The sequence below is a fragment of the Miniopterus schreibersii genome (assembly GCF_964146895.1).
Source record: "Miniopterus schreibersii genome assembly, chromosome: 1".
NCBI lineage: Eukaryota > Metazoa > Chordata > Mammalia > Chiroptera > Miniopteridae > Miniopterus > Miniopterus schreibersii.
The window spans coordinates 180730018-180749676 of record NC_138101.1 but is presented as its reverse complement, the minus strand read 5'-3'; the positions used below and the strand labels follow the sequence as shown (position 1 = coordinate 180749676).

General features: G+C 46.8%; 1 protein-coding gene across 3 annotated transcripts in view; it reads left to right on the top strand.

The window, feature by feature from the left end:
- The window catches only part of DPF3 (double PHD fingers 3), a 245479-nt gene that overhangs the window by 124976 nt on the left and 100844 nt on the right, over positions 1-19659 (top strand). For all 3 annotated transcript variants that reach the window (XR_013999029.1, XR_013999030.1, XM_081140395.1), the window contains exon 4: positions 17704-17831. Coding sequence is in view for 1 of the 3 variants with exons in the window: in XM_081140395.1 (XP_080996521.1) it covers positions 17704-17831 (128 nt within the window). In the remaining 2 variants the exon portion in view is untranslated. The remainder of the gene's footprint in view (positions 1-17703; positions 17832-19659) is intronic.

Sequence of the window (19659 nt, the reverse complement as noted above, 5' to 3'; positions counted from 1 at the left end):
TTTGCATGCCCCCTGCTGGGGATGGAGCCCCCAACCCGGATATGTGCCCTGACCTCCTGGATTATATAGGTCGATGCTCAACCACCGAGCCATGCAGGCCGGGCTGGTTGGTTTTCTTGACTACTGATCTTTTATTACACTTCTGACTACATGACCATCTTCGGACCTATGTCTGGGTTGCAACAAGGCCAAGTGATTGCCCTGGGTCTTTCACTTTAAGGGAAACTCTGGTTTTGAAGGTGCTGGGACTGGAATGTGACTCAGGGTGGTGAGAACTGTACTGTCAAGTAGAGCAAATGCAGAACTGACATGTTTCCTCCCACTGTCACCAAAGAAATCCGGACCCAGCCTCATCTCTGCCTTTTCACACTCACCCCTTAGGCCGCGTTTTCTCTACAAAATTTCTACTTAAAGTTGTTCAGAATATTTTTTCACTCACAGTTCCATGGTTAAGCCTGCTTTGACTGTTTGCTTCAGCCTAGACATCACTTGGGTACAAGTTTTATTTGTTAGGTGTGGGAGGGGGCTATATTCTTCAACACACTTCATCCAACCTCTCAAATGGCCTTGCACGATTTATAGACCCTTGCATGCACTCAAGGGCAATGACTGAGGTGGTTCCCCCGCCATGCAGGTTGTAGGAGAACCAGGTGGCCTGGAGTGGCACAGTTCAATAGGAATATAATACAATCCACATGTGCCATTTTACATTTTCTAAGTAGCCACATTAAAAACAGGAAAAAGAAACAGGTGCAACTAATTTTAATAATAGATTCTATTTAACCTAAAATATAAAAAATATGATCATTTCAGCATGTAATCAATATAAAAATTATAAATGTGATGTTTTCCTTTTTTTGTATTTTTTTTTTTTATAAAATATATCTTTATTGATTTGAGGGAGAGGAAAATAGAGGGAGAGAGAGAGAGATAGAAACATCAATGATGAGAGAGTCATTGATCGGCTGCAGCCCGTAACCGGGGCATGTGCCCTGACCGGGAATTGAACCCTGATCTCCTGGATCCTAGGTCGACGCTTAACCACTGAGCCACGCCCGGCCGGGCTGTATTGTTTTGGGATGCCAGTGTGTATTTTACACTTTCAGTACCTTTTATTGTGGACTAGCCACATATCAAGTGCTCAGTTGCCACAGGCAGTAGTGGTGCCCACTTTGGTCAGTGTGGTTCTAAAACTACAGTCAACATATGGTTTTGACCAGCACGGGCATCACCTGGGAGCCTGGCAGAGAGGAAGAATCTTGGGCCTCACCCCAGACCTGCTGAGTCAGAATCTCCATATATTTTTTTTAATCCTCATGTGAGGATATATTTTTAAAGAATTAATCTTAAGAGAGAGAGGAAGGGAGAGAGAGAGAGAGAGAGAGAAAAACATCGACGTGAGAGAAAAATTGATCGGCTGCCTCCTGTATACCCCCCACCCCTCCCAACTGGGGATCAAATCTATAACCTAGGTAGGTGCCCTGACCAGGAATTGAACCCGCCACCTTCTGGTGTTCAGTACAATGCTTCAACCAATTGAGCCATGCAGCCAGGGCCAGAATCTGCATTCTATCGAATCCCCAGGATTGTGTCCCCAGAATGCACATTGAGGCCTCAGAAACACTGGTCTGGAAGACTCATCGGTGGCTGGACCACAAGTCAGCATGGCACAGCTCCACATCATCTACGTTTCTCTATTAAGCATAAACAGTTGGCTATTTGAACAATTTTTGGAGGTGGGGCCTCTTTCCTTCCTTGTTTCAGATCCATTGGTCCTGGTGTCTTGGAATTGGCCTGGATGACCGATGAGGTAACCCCTCTTTTGATCCTTTCCTGGACTAATTTAATTTCACCCCTTTCAGAGTTTGCAGTAGGTGCTATAGTGAGAGTGTTAGTGCTCATGCCCCGTTAGCTGTATCGACTCTGAGGAGGGGTGTTATTCATGTGTCTGTCACTAGTTGGAAGGGTCTCCATGTTGTAGTATGTGGGCCCTCTGGGTATATTTCTCCATCTGTCAGTAGACACAGTGGTACTTGAGATTCTTAGCTGGCCTTGCAGGTTCATCATGAGGATTAAACGAGCCACATGTAATAGTATTTGCCCTTTCAAACCCTTTTAATTAAAAATTAAAAAAAATTTGAGTTGGTAATATAGTCACGTTTTGACATTCCAAAATACCGTATAGTAGAAAGTAAAGACCCACTCTCCAAAGAGGCAGTTAGTAGTACCAGTTTTTTGAGATTTTTCAAGAGATAATCTATGCACACACCAGGAATTACATCTATACTATCTTCCCCTCCTCTTTGTACACAGCACAGCCACCATGCATTTTACCCTTTCCATTTAAAAATGTGCCTCAGGCATTGGCTGTGTCAAATATAACTTTTCCTCATTCCTTTTTCACAATCACACAATATCCCATTATCATTTCCTCTTTCCTTTATATGAACATACCACAGCTTATTTAACCAGGCTGTTCCCAATTTTTGTTTCTCATTTTTCCAATTTAATCAGTGATGCAGTGAATATTTTGCATGTGTTTGAGGACATCTCATGTGTAATTTGTAATTTGTTAATATAAAGGCTTTTATTATAAATACTTTGCACTAATTTTAAATTTAGTTTTTATTTTTTGTCTTTATTCTTTTTTTTTTTTAAATCTTCACCCGAGGATATTTTTTCCATTGCTTTTCAGAGAGAGTGGAAGGGGGAGAGAGAGAGAGAGAGAGAGAGAAACATTGATGTGAGAGGGACACATCCATTGGTTGCCTCCTGCATGTGTCCCAACCATGGCCAGGGATCAAGCCTGCAACTGAGGTTTGTGCCCTTGGCCAGAGTGGAACCCGGGATCCTTCAGTCTTCAGGTTGGTGCTCTAACCACTGAGCCAAACCAGCTAGGCCTGTCTTTATTCTTAACATATAAAAAGTCTTTAATTAGATCTGACATACATATTTATTTATTTATTTATAGACTCAAAGACACTTAGCACTGTAAAATACCTCAGAGATCATTAACTCCAATTCCTTATTTTATTGAGGTCCGGACCGGTTAGGAGACTTGCTCAAAGTCACACAGAAATTCCTGTTGGAAATAGTAGAGAATCCAGGTTGCTTTACTTCTCTCAATGCTTTTTCTGCTTTCTCATGCTGCTGATAGGTATTCTAAAAAAAACTTTAACAAAGCTTTTTCCCCTGAAAACGTTGTTTATAAAACAGTATATATATTAGTTGTTAAAATGCACCCACGATGTAGTTGGTGTTCCTCAATCACAGGTGTCAAACATTCAAATCTAACTAGCCTACCATAAAAAGGGAAGTTGGTTCATGTACCAGTAAATATCAAGAGTTGACTAGTTCCAGGCATAGCTGAATCTAGGGGCTGAAGCATGATAGTAAGGACTCTGTGTCTCTTTCCACCTTTAACACTCTTTCCATGGGGCAGGCAAGGTGGCCACCAGCAGCCCAGATCAGCACTCACCACACCCAGTGGAAAGGCAGGTCTCCTTCAACAGCTGTGCTGGAGAGGGTCTCTGGGAGAACTGACTAGCTGGTTGGGTTTATGTCTGTCCCACCAATCACTGTCACCCAGGGGATGGGGCAACCTGACTGAATCATCATCATTATATCACCGTTGTCTGAACAGCACACTAATTTACAAGCCTTTTCATTTTGATCACTTCGTTGGTCCTTACCACCTGGGAGGCAAAGAGGGAAGGAAGGGGTAAAAGTGGTACATAGGCCCATTTTATAGGCCAGGGAAGTCAGGCAGTGGACAGCTAAGAGTTTACTGTGCTGCTTACGTATCTGAGAACCAGCAGTCTCACTGTTAGTGGGACTGAGGCGAGAAGCTACTTAGGAGTGTCTGGTCCTTCCATCTATGGACATTGGGCATGTTGGCCTCCCAGTGGCAGGATACAGAGCAGCTGGGGCTGCAGCTGGCTTTGGACTTCCTGCGTCCCCAGGCCTGCCATGACTTGTGTGGGGAGGAATAAGGAGGAGCTCCAGGGCTGGTGGTTGCTGTAGCCAGGAGCCCACCAGCCCATCTGCTTGGGCCAAGGCTGAGGTGGCTGTTCCTGATCTCAGGTGGTAAAGACCCAGTCCCTGATGGCCAGAGTCCTCTGGGAGTACCCTGTCTGGAAAGATAGTGCCAATCTTGATGAGGATGGGCCCTCAGAGGCCTAGCCATATCCCAAGGTGGAAAAAAATCCCAACTAAGTTGGGCTCACCCAAGGCAGGCTCACCCCCCAGGCTAGCGCTCAGGCCATGAGAAACAACAGAGAGCCAAGGGCTGGAATAAACAACTTTTCAAATGACAAAGCTCTTTCACAGGTGACCTTGTTCCCCTTCTTGGGTAATCAGACCTACTGCTAAAATCAAAACCCCCAAAGCCTTGGGCCAAGTGTTCGCCATTTCTGTGTCCTGTGCTGAGCCTGGCCTCAGGATGTACCACCACACCAGTCTGTCACTGCAGGTTGTGAATCAAGATGCCAGGGGAGTGTCTGGGGGTCAGTGACCAGGAGCCTAAGCCTTGGGCCTCAAAGCATCAGGACCCATCTAGAGAACATGGAGCAGCACAAAGAAATGTGTCACTCTTTTCCTAGAGGCGACATACAGCTGCATTTGACTTTTTTACACAAGCCAAAATTTCCCAAAAGGACCTTCATCCAGGGCCTTGCTGGCCCATGTGGTACCTTGGAAGAAGGTGCCCCTTTGGGTGGGCATTTATAAAATGATGCTCCTTCTGGTTGGTTAGTACAGCACAAGCTGGATCTCAGCTCCTTGTCAGTGTCTCTGCCCTCATCATTTGTAAAATGCAGTTTCCAGCTGAAGGATCTTTCCCCTTTTGGGGAGTATATCCTTCTCAAGCACAGGGCCGACTTGGACAGTATTTTTAAATGATTCTCTCTTATTTTTACTCTATTTGATTTGGGTTTAAAAAGGACTAGGTGTTTTGGTTGGTACGTTGCAATGGGACTCAGGGTAGAGTCATTGGTTGGAGTCCCTGGAGAACTTGCTCCAAATTCCTAGTAGGTGGGTACAGTGAGCTGGGCAGGCGGATGGAGGCTGATGCTCTCAGGCAGGCATAGAGGAGCAGCTGAAGGAAACAGATGGAGGGAGATGCTAGGGATCTGCTCTCTTTCACACACTGCAGCGGACTTGGGAATAACCTTTTTGAAGATCAATGTATTAGAACCTGTCAGTATTTAAAAAGGACATGCCTTTTGACCTAGAAATTCTGCTGCTAGGAATTTATCTTATAAATAAAAATATACTACAGTGTATAAGGTTGTCCATTGTGGCATTGTTTGTAACAAGAACAACAAAGAATGGACATAACAGTAGGTCCATTGATAGGACACTAGTTAAATATATGGTACATTCATAAAATGGAGTACTGTTTTGTCTTATAAAGGAATGAGTTGATAAAATGGAAAGATGTCTAAGATATATTATTAAGTGGAAAGAAAAAAGCAAACTGTACACCATTATGTATAATTCTCTTTGGGCATACCTTGCTGAAAATCGATAATCAATTTGTTCGTCCTAGGCTGAGTCTCTTTAAATTTATGGAAACTCGAAGACTGTGTTTATGTTCAAAGAAAACCAACGAATGAACCAACCAATCCTCGACACTCCTCTGACTCCCAGCTCCTCTAATGCTCTTCCTCTTCTCTCTCTTCCCTTCCATCCTCCTAGTGTGGGCTTTCCTGAGCCCCCTTTCACAAGCCCTAGGAATCTAGTTATGTCTGACTCTTGGAGCTTCCCTTGGGCTCTGCCATCAGCACCCTCATCTCGTTGGGGGAGAAGGAGAGGAGTTCTCCGGAGTCCTCCTGATTTGTGAGAGACAGGGGGCACTGGCCTGGAGCAAAATTGTCTCAAGGCATGAGTTTCCTTCCTTGTCAGACCCTTCCATGGATAATGAGGGGATGCCACAAGCAATTTATCATGCCAACACCCAACTTTTCCTCTGGTCTTCCTTTGTGTCATTGCCTGAGTCTAGCCAGTGGCAGGCAGCTTTCAGCAACAAAAGCCAAGGTGTAGTGTGGGTTAGAGTTGTCCTTGACCCCCCAGGTCTGCAGAGCTGAGAGCTCTGTTAGAAAACCAGGTCAGGGCAAGGAGAGGGGTGTATCTTGAGGGAACTTGGAGAAGGTCTGAGGGCAGGGCTGCAGAACCATCCACTTCTGGTTCAGCCTCCCAAAGCACAGAAATCATCTGTGCTGAGTAGACACTGCAGGGCAGGGAGTGGGGAGCTGGATCGCTGCTGTTATTTGTTCCTGGGCTAAACTATACACTGATGGAGTACACCCAAGTCATCCCATCTCCCTCACTGTGAATATCCCATCCCACCTATGTTTCTTTATGATAAAAAAGTGTGTCTGTGTGGGGGTGGGATGGGCCTGAGAGCTGGGGAGAGCTCTTTGGAATTTGAAAGCATTCTCAGTGTCCCTGGATCTTATGTCTTTCTCACGCCCAACATCACCCCTCCAATCAGTCTTGAATAAATATCTCACAACCTCCTACTTGCCTGGGTGTCTGAAGGACAGCACATGCAACATTATTTCTCTCCACTGACTGACAATGGAGTTCAGTGTTCTCTGCAGCTTGCACTTGGCTGCAGAGGCGAACGCAAGGTGTTTCACTGTGCAGCCATCAATTCATGCACCACGAAGACTAGGGCAAGGGGCCTGGTGCCCGAGAGGGGCCTTCCCTGGACCTTTCCCCAAGAATGGAGCTCTGTCCTTGAGAAGGGGGAGCTGAGCTGGCAGGAGAGAAAGGTGGATAGTAAATATCCACCAGAAGGCCCTGAAGCAGGACAGATGTTGGGCAAAAGCCAGCTGATGAGAAAAGAGGCCTTTACCTCCCCTTACTCCCTCCCTTTTTTTTTTTTTCTTTGAATGAAGAAAAGAAAAGGCTGGGAACAAAGTTCTGCTTGTGTCCCTCTGGATTAAATGCTCAGATTGTCTGCTTAGATCAATTTAGCATCTTCCAACCTTAGACCTTTTGGTCCCCATGGTCTAGGGCAGATTTTATCTTTGTTGCAGAGGTTGGGAAACTGTGACACAGAATTAGGAAGTTAATTTCCCAGGGGACACAGTGGTGAAGCCAAGGAAAGAACCTGAGGGGAAGCCCTTTGAAACTGGGCCCATGTTGCTGCAGGACCCAACACTCATCCGTCCTGTTCTCAGACCAATAGGGCTTTTACAACACATTCATCCTGCTCCCGAAATGTACCTGAGGCCTTATAAGTCTCTCTGCTCTTGCGGGGCAAGCACGGCTCTTTGCCACCCCTGCCAGGTTCCAAGGGTGATGGGAGGGAAGGCAGCCAGGAATAGAGTTCTGCTTCTTTCTCATGTTTTGTGTTTTTTTTTTTGGCAGGCACTCAATGACTGGGGATGAATGACTGGGGTAATCACGCCCCACCACACGTTGTTGGGGGAACATGAACAGTAGGGCAGGGACCCTGAGGAGACAGTGGCCTGGGGTGCTCGAAAGCAGAGGGTGCCATAGCTGGCCAACAAGTCACAGGGACCCTCGAGGGGCGCCCCCAAGGTGGTGCTCCAGATAGGGAGCCTGAGTCCTGTCTGCTTGGGCAGGGGTAGAGGCCTTTTTGCTTGCCTAGGGTGCTGTCCCTACAGCACCGAACTGCCAGAACTCTACAGATGGGATCAGGCTGCGGCCAACTTCCCCAGCTTTTGAAAATCCTGCATCTTAATTAGCTCCCCACTGCTTTTGTACATGGCCCACATTTTAATAGTCTCCAGACTTGTTCCACCATTTGCTCTCGGATGTTCCCCATGATTTCTCTTCTCCTTAAGACAGTCCCCCTGACTCCTCCGGCACCCTCCCCGTCCGGGAACAACTTAAGGAATGCCGATGTGCCAAGCCTGTAGCCAGAGATTGATGAGCCTGTCAGCTGGCTCCCTCTGCCCCCTGGCCTCCCCCTCTCATGTGTGCTCTTCACAGGGATGAGGCAGGCTGGGGTGGGTGAGATGGAGGGAGGCGGAGGAAGAGACCAGTGGAGCCCCTAGCCAGGTGTGAGCCAGTGGACAATGTAACCTCCTCCTGGCCCACAGAGGAGTCTGGCTGTGTCCTTCGGAGGGGGAAGGACATTCCAGCTCCCACCCCCATCTGTCAGTGCTTATCTGTCTCTGCGGGGGGTGGGGAGGGTTGCCTGAGCTTGGTAGGCTGGGAGAATGGATGCCTTCAAGTGCATCAGGGGAAATGACCAGTCATTTATCTCTTTCCTGCAGTGTCAGAGCCTGTAGCCATCCATCCCAGAGGCCTGCAACGGCAGCTTCTTCAGCTCCTGTTGGCCTCACTGTATGCGAGCTGGAGACAGGTGGGCAGGCTACTGCAGCCCCTGCTTCATGCTATGACTGTTTATGGTTTTTAAAAAAATCTTCCTGGCAGTCTGGGGAAAGGAGCTGAGGGACTGAGCCTGGGCTCCCTTGGCGCTGGAAGGTGCTCACTTTGAGGGCAGGGGCCCACCCATTTTTTTCATCTGAATCCCCAGTGCCCAGAACATAGTAGGCTTGGCACATAGTAGGTGGACAGTAAAGATTTATTAAAGGAGTAAGGGAAAGAAAGGTGCCCAGTGTTTTATCTCAGGCTTAAAGAACATGACTTAGCTCTCATCATCCCCATTTCACAGGTGAGGGAGACTGAGCCAGAGAGGAACTGTCTTCTTTAGCAGCTGACCTCACTGTCCCATCCAGTTTTCAGGCTGGCCTGTGGGGCCTGTCCCATCTTTGCCATCTTGCCTCTCTTTGGTAGGCAAGATGTGCTCTGCAGGAGAAAAGACACCAAACAGGGATAGACCCCAAGGCCTGGGTTCAAGTTCAGACCCCTCCACCCACTGCCTGTGTGATTTTGGGCAGTTACCTAACATCTCTGACCTTGATGCTGCATTTGTAAAGTGCAGTGTGGCAGCTGCTCTGCTCACTTCACAGGGTTGCTCTGAGAGTCCTGTGGGATGGTGGAGCTGAGGATTTGGCAAGTGTGAGGAGGCACAGGGATGGCCCTCTCCATGCTGTACTGCTGGGCGGGCCGAGGGGGTCTCTTCCAATACTATCTGTTCCTGTCCCCAGCACCAAGGGCACACTTGTTGTAGGTAGCTCACTGCCCAGCTGGAAGAGTGTGCTGTCTGGCCCAGAATGGGAACGCATTCTGCCTTGGAGTCTTTTCAAAGGCCCAAGTCTGGTTTGTTCTACACTGAGGAGAGAGAACCTGGCATCTGGCTGTGGGATTCACCTCTAACAGAACCACAGCTTGTACAAGCTCCCTGCTTGTGTCCCAGAACTCAGCCCTCTGGTCTCCATTGCTGGGGCCACACAGATAAGCTGGGAAGATTTCCCTGCTTTTATTAACACCATCGTGTGCTAGGCCGCCCATCTGGTTGAGTCTTTTCTGCCCTTGGCTGAGGCTCATCCACCTTCTGAGTACTGGGGACCTGGCCTCTACACCTGACCTTTATTCTGTTCACTGTGTGGGGATGCCCCTGCTCAGGGGCCAAGGAACTGTACCCCCATATGGCCTGCCCCCTGGATTTACCTGACAACTGGGATGTAATTGCCATGAGGATAGGGCTTCTCTGTATCAGGACTAGACCTCTCCAAAGAACCAGGCATGGCTCATTTGTGGAGCTCCACACACAGTGTTGTAGTTACTATTGTTTCTCCACTTCTGCGCTCATTTCAGTTATTTCTAGAGTGATGCTGTTAAAATATAAGCATTATCATGTCACTCTGCTTGAAACCTCCAGTGGCTTCTGATCCCACTCCTAGTAGAAGCCAACATTCTCACTTGACCACATGGTCCTTCACAAGGCCCTGTAACTCTGAAATGGGCTCCTTTTCTTTCCACTGTTCATGCTCCAGGCAGATGAGCCTTGGCACTGAGGGCTCCTTTGCCTGGAATGTGTATTTTTTTCTCACCCCACTAGAATATAACATCTATGAGGCCTCTTGTTCACAGCTATGTTCTCAGCACCTAGAACAGAGTCTGGTACATAGTAAGTGCTGAATGATTATTTGTTAAGTGAATGAATAGAGGTAGGCATCCTCTGGGCTCTGCTGTGATTTCCAAATCTGCCAGTCAGTGCCCACCCTGGAATCGGGCCTGGGCCAGCATCTGGCCTTCGAGCTCTGTCTCATCCTCAGTCTCCTCTGTCCTCTGCACTGACTCAGCCTCTTTGCTTCCATTCTCCCTGGGCCCATGCCCAGGCGGGGGGAAGGTGCCTCACTGTCTCTCATGTTCTGAGTGTCAGAGGTTGAGGAGTTCACTGTGAAGTGCAAGAAGAGGGAGACGAAAGGAAGGGAGCTCATAGTAATTGAGTGTGTCCCTCTGCCCAGCACTCTATAGCATCCGTTTTCTTAGCCCCCATAATAACACCAGGAAGTGGGCTATGTTCTCCTGGTTCTACAGATGAGGAGATCAAGACCAAGTGTGTTTTAGGGTACTAGAGCTCACATTTCACCCCAGTGCAGCCTCTTGCACTTTCCAGTTCTCTGTATTCCCATGAAGTATTTCACCGCTCAATCCATTCCCGTCATCCTTCCCCTTCCCACCGTCCTGCTAAGCTGCACTGACTTGATCTGATGGCCAGCACAGTGGTGAGCTTCCTTTAACAGCGTGTGTGATTTTCTGTGTCCCAGGGGTGAGAGAACGCTTATCTGTGGTTCTGGCCTCTGTGTCAACTTAAGTGTGGGTGAGTAGGTACAGCAGGGTGTGGGCACCAGAGGCCATTTGGGGGAATGAGCAGCCCTCTAGTGTGGATATTCTGGGATTCTTAAGCGATAACAAGGGCCTGAAGTGTGCAGCCTGGGTGATGGGTCCTCAACGTGAACCTTATCTATTTTGAGCTTTATGAATCACAAAACAGGGAGTCAGCCACAGCCAAGAAAATGGCACCCCTGAGGAATGAGCAGATGGATTCCTGGGCCTGCCACCATCTCAGGAAATCAGGTCTTTGGTTTCCCCCAATCTCTTCCCCTGTGGGGTGAGATAACAATATCCTCCCTCCCCCTTTTCCCCTCCCCATGAATCTGGTGGGGATAAATGAAATGATGATTCTTAAGCTCCTTGGTGTAAGTTGATGTATAAATCCAAGGAAACAGGGTGAGTTTAACTCCTCAAAAATAATAAGCACCCAGAGAGAAAACTGTACATTTGTATTTTTAAAGAAAAACTAGAGGCAGGTTAAAAAAATCTGAGTGCTCATGATGTAGCAGGAGGATTGTCTGCCATTGTCTGTGGGATTTCTCCCTCCCTTCTGCACCATAACTCTATCTCCAGGCCCCTGCCTCGGAGAGAGCCCATGATGGATGGACGGATGGATGTGCCTTGTCGGGTGTTTCACCGCAATTTCCCTCAGGGCAGTCTGTCTGTTGGCAGAGCACAGCCTCCCGAAAGATGGTATCTCTTGCAAACTCGACAGCTAACAGACAGCTCCTCTCTTTGTATATTTCCCCAAAGAAGAACTGTCTTAATCTGTTTTTTATATGGCATATTTTATTATAATCCATATATGACTTGCAGGTTCCCAGTCCTCCATCCTGAGTCAAAAACACACACACAACAAACCATAAGAGGAGTCAGAGGCTCCATGAGCCTGTGACATCCAGGCGTGTGCATTTTTAAATGACCTGGGATTTAATTACTCACTGTGCTCCCATGTTGCACTTTCGGGCTCATCTTGCCTGCATCCTGTTAATGAGCTCAGTGGCTCCAACAACCCAGTGGAAGCTTTGCTTTTGGTGCATTGGGTGGTAGGCCTGGGGCACCTGTGTCCAAAGCCTGTGGCTTTGATCTCCTTCCAAGAGGGTGCTGCCCTGTCCACCTTGTCCATAGCCCCGGGGAGAAGCAAGCCATTGCTCTTCACTGGTGATTTTCTTTCTTCCTTTGCTTTTATTTGTGCTTTTCTTCCTTTCTTTTTTTAAAAAAGATTTTCTGTGCTTCAATCCTTGTTTGTCTAAGAGGTTTTTTCTTATTTGGAAACCGATTTGCTTCGGTTTGCACAGAAGCTGTCTCTGGTGTGATGGATCGTGCTGGAAGTCACCCAAGGAGTATCTCTGTTCCCAATTAGAAGTGGAGGCAGAGCTGCTTACGGGGGCCCAGGGAGGCGGCTGGCTTGGGTGACAGCTGCTGCTGCTCTGGAGAGAGTAACGATCCGTGGGTTTATATCCATGTGTATAAAATCAGGCTAATTTAAAGATGAATTATGTGTGTGTTTTGGACCATTTTCTTTCAATGTTAAAGGTTTGATGGCTCCTGTCAGGTTATGTGGTCCCTAAATTTGTGCGAGGTTCAAAATGAGTACACTTTTAAAGAATTACTAAATCCTACATCCAGATGAGATGTATTAGAATAAAACTGAATCAATGAAATCCCTCAGAGCTCAACAGGGAGTTTGTGTAGGACGTACAATGTGCAAAAGCTTGGACCTGTTACCTTCTTTTCACCTTCAGCCTGGAACCTCCTGTGGTCAGAAGCCAGAGAATGTACCCTGAGCTGGTTTGTTGAGAGGGCCCTGGTTTGCATGTTACTCTGACTTTGCAAGCCTTACCCATAGTGCTTTGAAGCCAGGGTTCACCAGTGGTCAGCTAGACTGCTGTCTTAGAATGGTAGTTGGCCGGGTACTAAGCAGGCAACATTAAGAGCCATATTTAATGTTTTTCCTTTTTTGGGAAGCAAATCATAGTAAACATTACTTTTCATGGCTATAAGCCTGCACTAATACTATAGCCACTAGCTACTGAATACTTGAAATGTGGCTAATATGAATTGAGATGTGCTATATGTGTAAAACACCAGATTTTGAAGACTTAATGCAAATAAAATGTAAAACATTGCATACATATTTTTATGTTGATTAGATGTTGAAATAATACTTGTATATATTTAGAGAAAATATGTTATTAAAATTAATTGCACCTGTTACTCTTTACTTTTTAAAATGTGGCTACTAGAAGTTTAAAATGATATAAGTGGTTTGCATTATATTTCTATTGAACAATGCTGCTGTACCATTAAAATAAATTATTCAAACTTTGATAATAATAACATGTAGCATTTATAGGGCACTTAGAACATCCCAGGCTCTTTACGTATATGGTCTAATTTGGAATCTTTATGTTTTGAATAGAAAAACCAAAACAAAAGTTGATGAGCCGCATTTTGTTTCCTTTTTAATTTTTTTAATCTTTACCCGAGGATATTTTTTCCCCATTGCTTTTCAGAGAGAGTGGAAGGGAGAGAGAGAGAGAGAGTGAGAAACATTGATGTGAGAGAGACACAGCAATTGGTTGGCACATGGCAGGGGATCGAGCCTCAACCGAGGTACTTATCCTTGACCGGAATTGAACCCGGGACCCTTCAGTCCACAGACTGACACTCTAACCACTGAGCCAAAGTGTCGGGGAGGGGGGGAGGGGACTCATTTTCCACTCTGTTTCTCACGCTAGTTTTTTGTGTCGAACACAGAAGCTGCCTCTTGTGTGATGGATTGTGCTGGAAGTCACCCAAGGAGCATCTCTGTTCCCAATTAGAAGTGGAGGCAGAGCTGCTTATGGGGGCCCATTTCTTTATGCAGGGTATTAACTTGTAAATCCTCACACCAACACTATGAAATAGTATGATGATACCCTTTAACACATGGAAATGGAAACTCAGAAGTTTAAGTAACTGGCCTATGGTCCTTCAATCAGTGTATGGCAAGGCTAGGGTTTGACTCTGGGTCTGGCTCTATGAGCCAACTAAATATCTTGGCAATTAGGCAAGAATGATGCCACTGCCTTCCTCTGTGACTCTGGGAAAGTCTCCTTATCTTCCTGTATCCCGCTTTCCTCATTAAGGGGTTGGACTCTATATGCTATTGGAGGATCCTTCTAGCTTTATGCAGGTAGGGAGCTCATCTCACTGTTCCTATTTTGGTTTTCTTTTCCATCTTGATTCTTATACTGTGCCCATCTGGTAAAGGACTAGAGGACCAAGGGAATAAACTGAATTATGGAAAAGCAGGATGGAGGGATATTTAGCATGGGAGTGGGGAGGAGTAGGGGAAGGAGGAGGAGGAAGCTCAGTTGACGAAAAATTCTGCATGGGGTCAGTACTATTACAGCAGGGCGAACAGCCTGTGGGATGCTCAGGTAGAGCAGAACCATGGCACAGACCTGCCCTCCATCTCAGCAGAGATCTGCCTTGTATCTCAAAATATGAAAACTATGGAGAGAGCCTAAGAATGCAATGAAAATGTACAAAGGGTTAGAGAAAGACTTCTCAAGAAAGGACCAAAGAGAGGCAAGGTTAAGTCTGTATAATGTAGAGATTAGGTGAATGGGCTCTGGAGGCAGATTAGGGTCCAGGCTGGACTTTACTCCTTACCAGCTGTGTGATATTAAGGAAGTTCTGCACTTCCCTAAGCTGCAGTGTCTACATCTGTAAAATGGGATAACTGTGCTCTTGAGTGGTGGTAGAGGTTAGGCAATACATTAGCAATAACAGCTGCCACATTTTGAATGTTTACTGTGTGTCAAGCACCCTGCATGAAAACAAACTCAGTGCCCATTAGGGCTGTCTGGGCCTGCAAACTACTAACAAGGATGCATTAAGTGGAGTTCTTGTCATACCTTTTTTAAAAAATATGTTTTTAATGATTTTAGAGAGGAAGGGAGGGGAGGGATAGAGAGATAGAAACTTTGATGAGAGAGACATTGATTGGCTGCCTCCTGCACATCCCCTGCTGGGGATCGAGCCCACAACCTGGGCATGTGCCCTGACCAGGTATCAAACCGGTGACCTGGTTCATGGGTCAGTGCTCAACCACTGAGCCACACCAGCCGGCTCTTGCCATGATCTTAATGGCATCTAGAAAAGGGCATTTGGTTGTTTTCTCATCCTACTCTGTTACTTTCGATGAAGTTACTTCTCTGAGACAGGTGACTGAACTATAAAATGAGATGATTAAAGCAGATGACCTGTAAGGTTTTTTTTTTTTCTGCTCAAAATGTGCAATTCTGGAAACAGGATTTATTTAGAGTTGAGAAGGCTAACGAGATGCTAAAACATGAACTACACACACACACACACACACACACACACACACACACACACACGAATGGATGGTTATTGTAAGTTTGAGGGATGGTGAGCAGCTGTTCTCTTTTGACTGAGGATAGGACATGAGGCGGCACACTTTAATTGTTTTAGACTCAACATTTGGAAGCCTCTTCTGATTTGGGAGGAAGAATAATATGTCGTTGGAGCAGGCGCTGAGGTTGCACACCCTGCGCTTATTAAAGCAGACAGCTGATTTTTTCTGACACTCGACTTTACTGTAACTTGCATAGGCTCCCCTGGTCCTGTGATGTAAAGTAGACCCTCCTTGTTCTTCCTTCACATTTCACTTGGTTGTTTTCCTCCATAGCTCTTACTACAATTTGTAATTACATATTTATTTTGGATTTAGTGTTTAATGTCTATCTCTTTATTTTTTATATGTCTTTATTGATTTCAGAGAGAGGAGAGGGAGCGGGAGAGGGAGAGAGAAACATCAATGATGAGAAAGTCATTGATTGGCTGCCTCTTGCACGGCCCTCTACTGGGGATCGAGCCTGCAACCCGGGCATGTGTCCTGACTGGGAATCAAACCGCTATCTCCTAGATCATAGGTCGATGCTCAACTGCTGAGCCATCCCGGCCGGGCTAATGTCTATCTTTTTAGAATATAAACTACCTAAAGACCAGGACTGTCTTTACTTGGCTCGCTTCCTCTGTCAGCAGTTGTCACATGGCAGGTGCTCAGTAAATATCTGTCGAATGAATAGATGGATGGATGAGTTCGAGAGGTGGTTGATTTGGTGGTATTGCTTCTGATGGAGTTGGATCCTCTGCTTGCCTTTTTGGTAAGAGAAATCCCAAAGACCCTGTCTTGCAAGGTACTTCAGATACCGTTTCTCCTTCCCACCTTCTTTTTCTGGGACTGGTCACCATGGATGTGTGTTTCTTCAGTTTTAATGGGATGCTGAGCACCCCTTCCTTGTGGACTGGTGAGCCTGAATGGTTTTGGAGGATACGATGAAAGGGGTAGGTAGAGTTCCATTTGAGTTGGAACTAAGCTCAGTGGAGCAGGGCTTGACCTTTCTGGTTATTTCCATTTGCTCCCCAGATCACTCATCGCCCTTTTCCACACTGTCCTGGGCTCCAGGAAGTTGACTTCAGTGGGCTGTATCAAGAAGGATCCCTTGCTCTCTAGCTTCTTGTTGAGGTTGGCCAGTGGGAGGGCAGGGAAGGGCAGGGCAGGAAGATGAGAATAGGGGGAGAGAGAGGTTGGTCTGTGTGTCCCCATGCCTCCCTTCTTGGACCCACGAGCTCAGCAGAGAGGCAGGGGCAGGGCTTCTCTGCTGCAAGCCACAGATCCTACCTGGGAGCTCTGCTGTGGTGCTCCCTCCAGATTCTTGCAGACACTCCCCCTCTGTCCCTCCAGAAATAGCAGTGGCAATGGTTCCCCACTCTTAACTCCCCTAGGGTGCTTCATCATTCCCTGTTGTTACCTTTTGTCCACACCTCTGTGAATAGTCCCAACACTGATCTTTCAATCCCCTGTACAAATGAGCCATTCCTTTTCTCTGACAGTTTTCTAGGGCACCATTCCCTCATATTCTTGCACCCATTTTGTATGATACTGGGTAGTGACCACACATCTAATTGTCAGGGGACCATGAGGTATGGAATCAGAGGAGAGGTTAAAGGAATATTTTGTAGTAAATCCAGATATTATCACTTATACCCGAGGTTTCCATTTTTAATGCAAACAACAACAACAACAAAATCCTCCTTTGGGATAGCAGTTTGGGGGACTTATTGAGAAAGGGGCTTAGCTTCTCTCTGGTCTCTCTCATGGGTAGGGCTGGCTCTAGCTGCCACTGCTCAGTTGGCCCCATGACCTCAAGCCCCAGGTAGCCGATCAAATCCTGATGTCTTCAGAAAAAATGCCCTGGTGTGCAGACACTGCAGCTCGCAGCTGCTGATCTGGGCCTGTTAGGCAGTTGTGCTTGCTCTTTTTTTCCCTTGGCTTTACAGGCCTTTGCTTCCCTGGTAAGTTGTTAAGAACAACCTCTCTGAGGTTGAAATAGCTTTTCATGGAGCAGACTGGAGCTAGGCAGCCAGCATGGCAGAGGGGAGGTCATGGAGTTGCCAAACAAGAGGTGGGCTAGAGGGAGAAGAGAATCATAGGACATAAGGCCAGCAGTGATGTACTGCTTTAGAATTTCCAAAGAACTTAAATGTAAAGGAACACATTTTTGCCCCACAAAACAGCTATATGGGGTGCTTGGCACTGTTATCCTCACTTTATAGATGCAGAAACGGGCTCTGGGATCCTTGAGCACCTTGCTGGAGAGTGGCAGAAGGTGGACTGAGACCCAGGCCATCCGATCCCATGGCCATCTGGCACCTTTTCTGCTCTCCCTCTGCCATCTCTGAGGGAGCAGGCAGGACTGGAATCTGTCTCTGGGATTATGATCTGGAGTCAGAAAAGCTGGACCCACTCCAGTGTCCTGTTCCACTTGAAGGAGAGAGCACAGGCGGCTTCAAGTCCAACCCAGGAGCTCTGGTTCCTGCATGCTCTCAAGGGCCATCTCTCTGCCCTTCCTGTCCCTCCTGCTTCCAGTGGCCTGACCTTGCTTTTCTGATCTTGTTTTTCAGAAGTGGAGCTGCCCCTGAAGAAGGATGGGTTCACCTCAGAGAGCACCACGCTGGAAGCCTTGCTCCGAGGCGAGGGGGTTGAGAAGAAGGTGGACGCCCGAGAGGAGGAGAGCATCCAGGAGATACAGGTATTTCTGTGCCTACTGGGGGAGGAGGGGTGCCCCAGAGCATCACCGTGGGCTCCAGCACCAGCTCTGGTCTTCTGCAAGGGCCAGGGCTGCATCTCAAATTGCCTTGTGGCACTGTTGCTAGGAAGCTTGCAAATTCTTTTCTTTGACATGTCTCCCAGAAGTCATTGTTCCTCTCAAATCTGTTTCTTTTCCTTGATCTCCCTATTTATGTACTCAAAATGTATCTTGGGGGCCTGCTGTGTGACAGGCATGGTGCTACATCCTGGGGGACCAGTGGAGAGCAAAACAGATGGAATCCTCACCCCCATGGAGCAAACAGTCCATAGTACAGGCTCAAAACCTTAGTGTTGTCTTCACTAACTGGTGCCAAGTGAGTCCCTGCCTCCTCCCGGTCCCCGTGCCTCACACTCCATCCTTGGATACATACAGTTCACTCTTCCACAGCACCACCCACTCTTCCCTCAAGGCCAGTGTAGAAGTCACCCTCCAGGCAGGGTTGGTGGCTCCTGCCCTTGTGTTCACCACCCTCCACTCACACTAGTAAGGCTCTCATCAAGCAAGATTATAATGGTGTGCTCCGACCATTCCTTATCTATTTGTCTTGAATCCCCATTGTTGAATATAATGATTGTAATAATGTTAAATACTGTAATACAAATGTTAAATAATAGTATTAATAATGAAATATAATTATGATTACATTACATTTAAAGTTATATTTTAATATTTTATGATATACATGATATATTACATATTTATTAATTTCACATCCAATTTAATATTTACTTATTAATTTGTTAACATTATAATTAAATTAGTAGCAGTCATTGTTTGGTTTGCTTCGTAAGTACTACCAGTCTGAGTTCCATCAAGTCAGGGATTTTGCTGCCATGTTTTCTACTGTATCCTCGGGCCTTGCACGTGCCCAGCAGAGTCAGGTTTCAAGAAAGATGTTGAATGAATCAGTGGGTCTGGCCACCTTCTCTGCTATTCCCCTGTTCATATGAATGGTCAAGTCGTTTCCATTTAGTTGTCACAACGTGGCTTATTGTTCTATTCCTTCCTCGACTTCACAGAGCTGCTGCCCTAGTATGGATCTGTATTAGCCGTCACCTTGATTTGTCTGGCACACCTTGGAGTGATCTTCGACACCTATCTTTCTCTTGCACCCAATGTCTAATTCATCAGGAATCCTGTTGACTCTGCCGCAACACAAATCCCAAGTGTGGCTCCTCACCACATCCACTGCTGCTACCCTGGTCTCCTGTCTGCACTGTTGTGATTGCTTTCTAGATCGTCCCCCGCTAATGGCTGGGAGGGAGCCTTGTAACATTTAAGTCGGATCCTGTTGTTCCTGTGCTCAAAACCCTGCTAGGGCTCCTGTTCTCTCAGAGAGCAAGTCAAGGCCCCCTTACGTCTCTCTGACCTGTGCTTTCTCTGTCCCTTTCTCACTCTGCTCCAGGCACCTGGCCTCTTTGTGCTGCTACTGGAGCACACCAGGCATGCCCCTGTCTCTGGGCTTTGCTTGGCTGTTTCTTCTGCAGACGGAGTCCTCTCCCCAGACATCCTGTTGTCGCTCTCCCTCACCTTCTTCAAGGTTTTGCTTCTGTGTCCTCTTCTCTGAGGTCTCTGTATCCTGACCACTGTATATAATGCCATGTCCTGGGCCCTGCCTACCCCCTGGCACTCACCATTCTCTTACTCTGCTTTTCTTTTTCTCCACAGCTCTTACCACTATCTAATGCACTTTGCTTATTTTCTGTTTCCTTCCAATAGAATGTAAACTCCTCAAGAGTGGAGTCTTTGTCTGTCTTGCTCACTAATA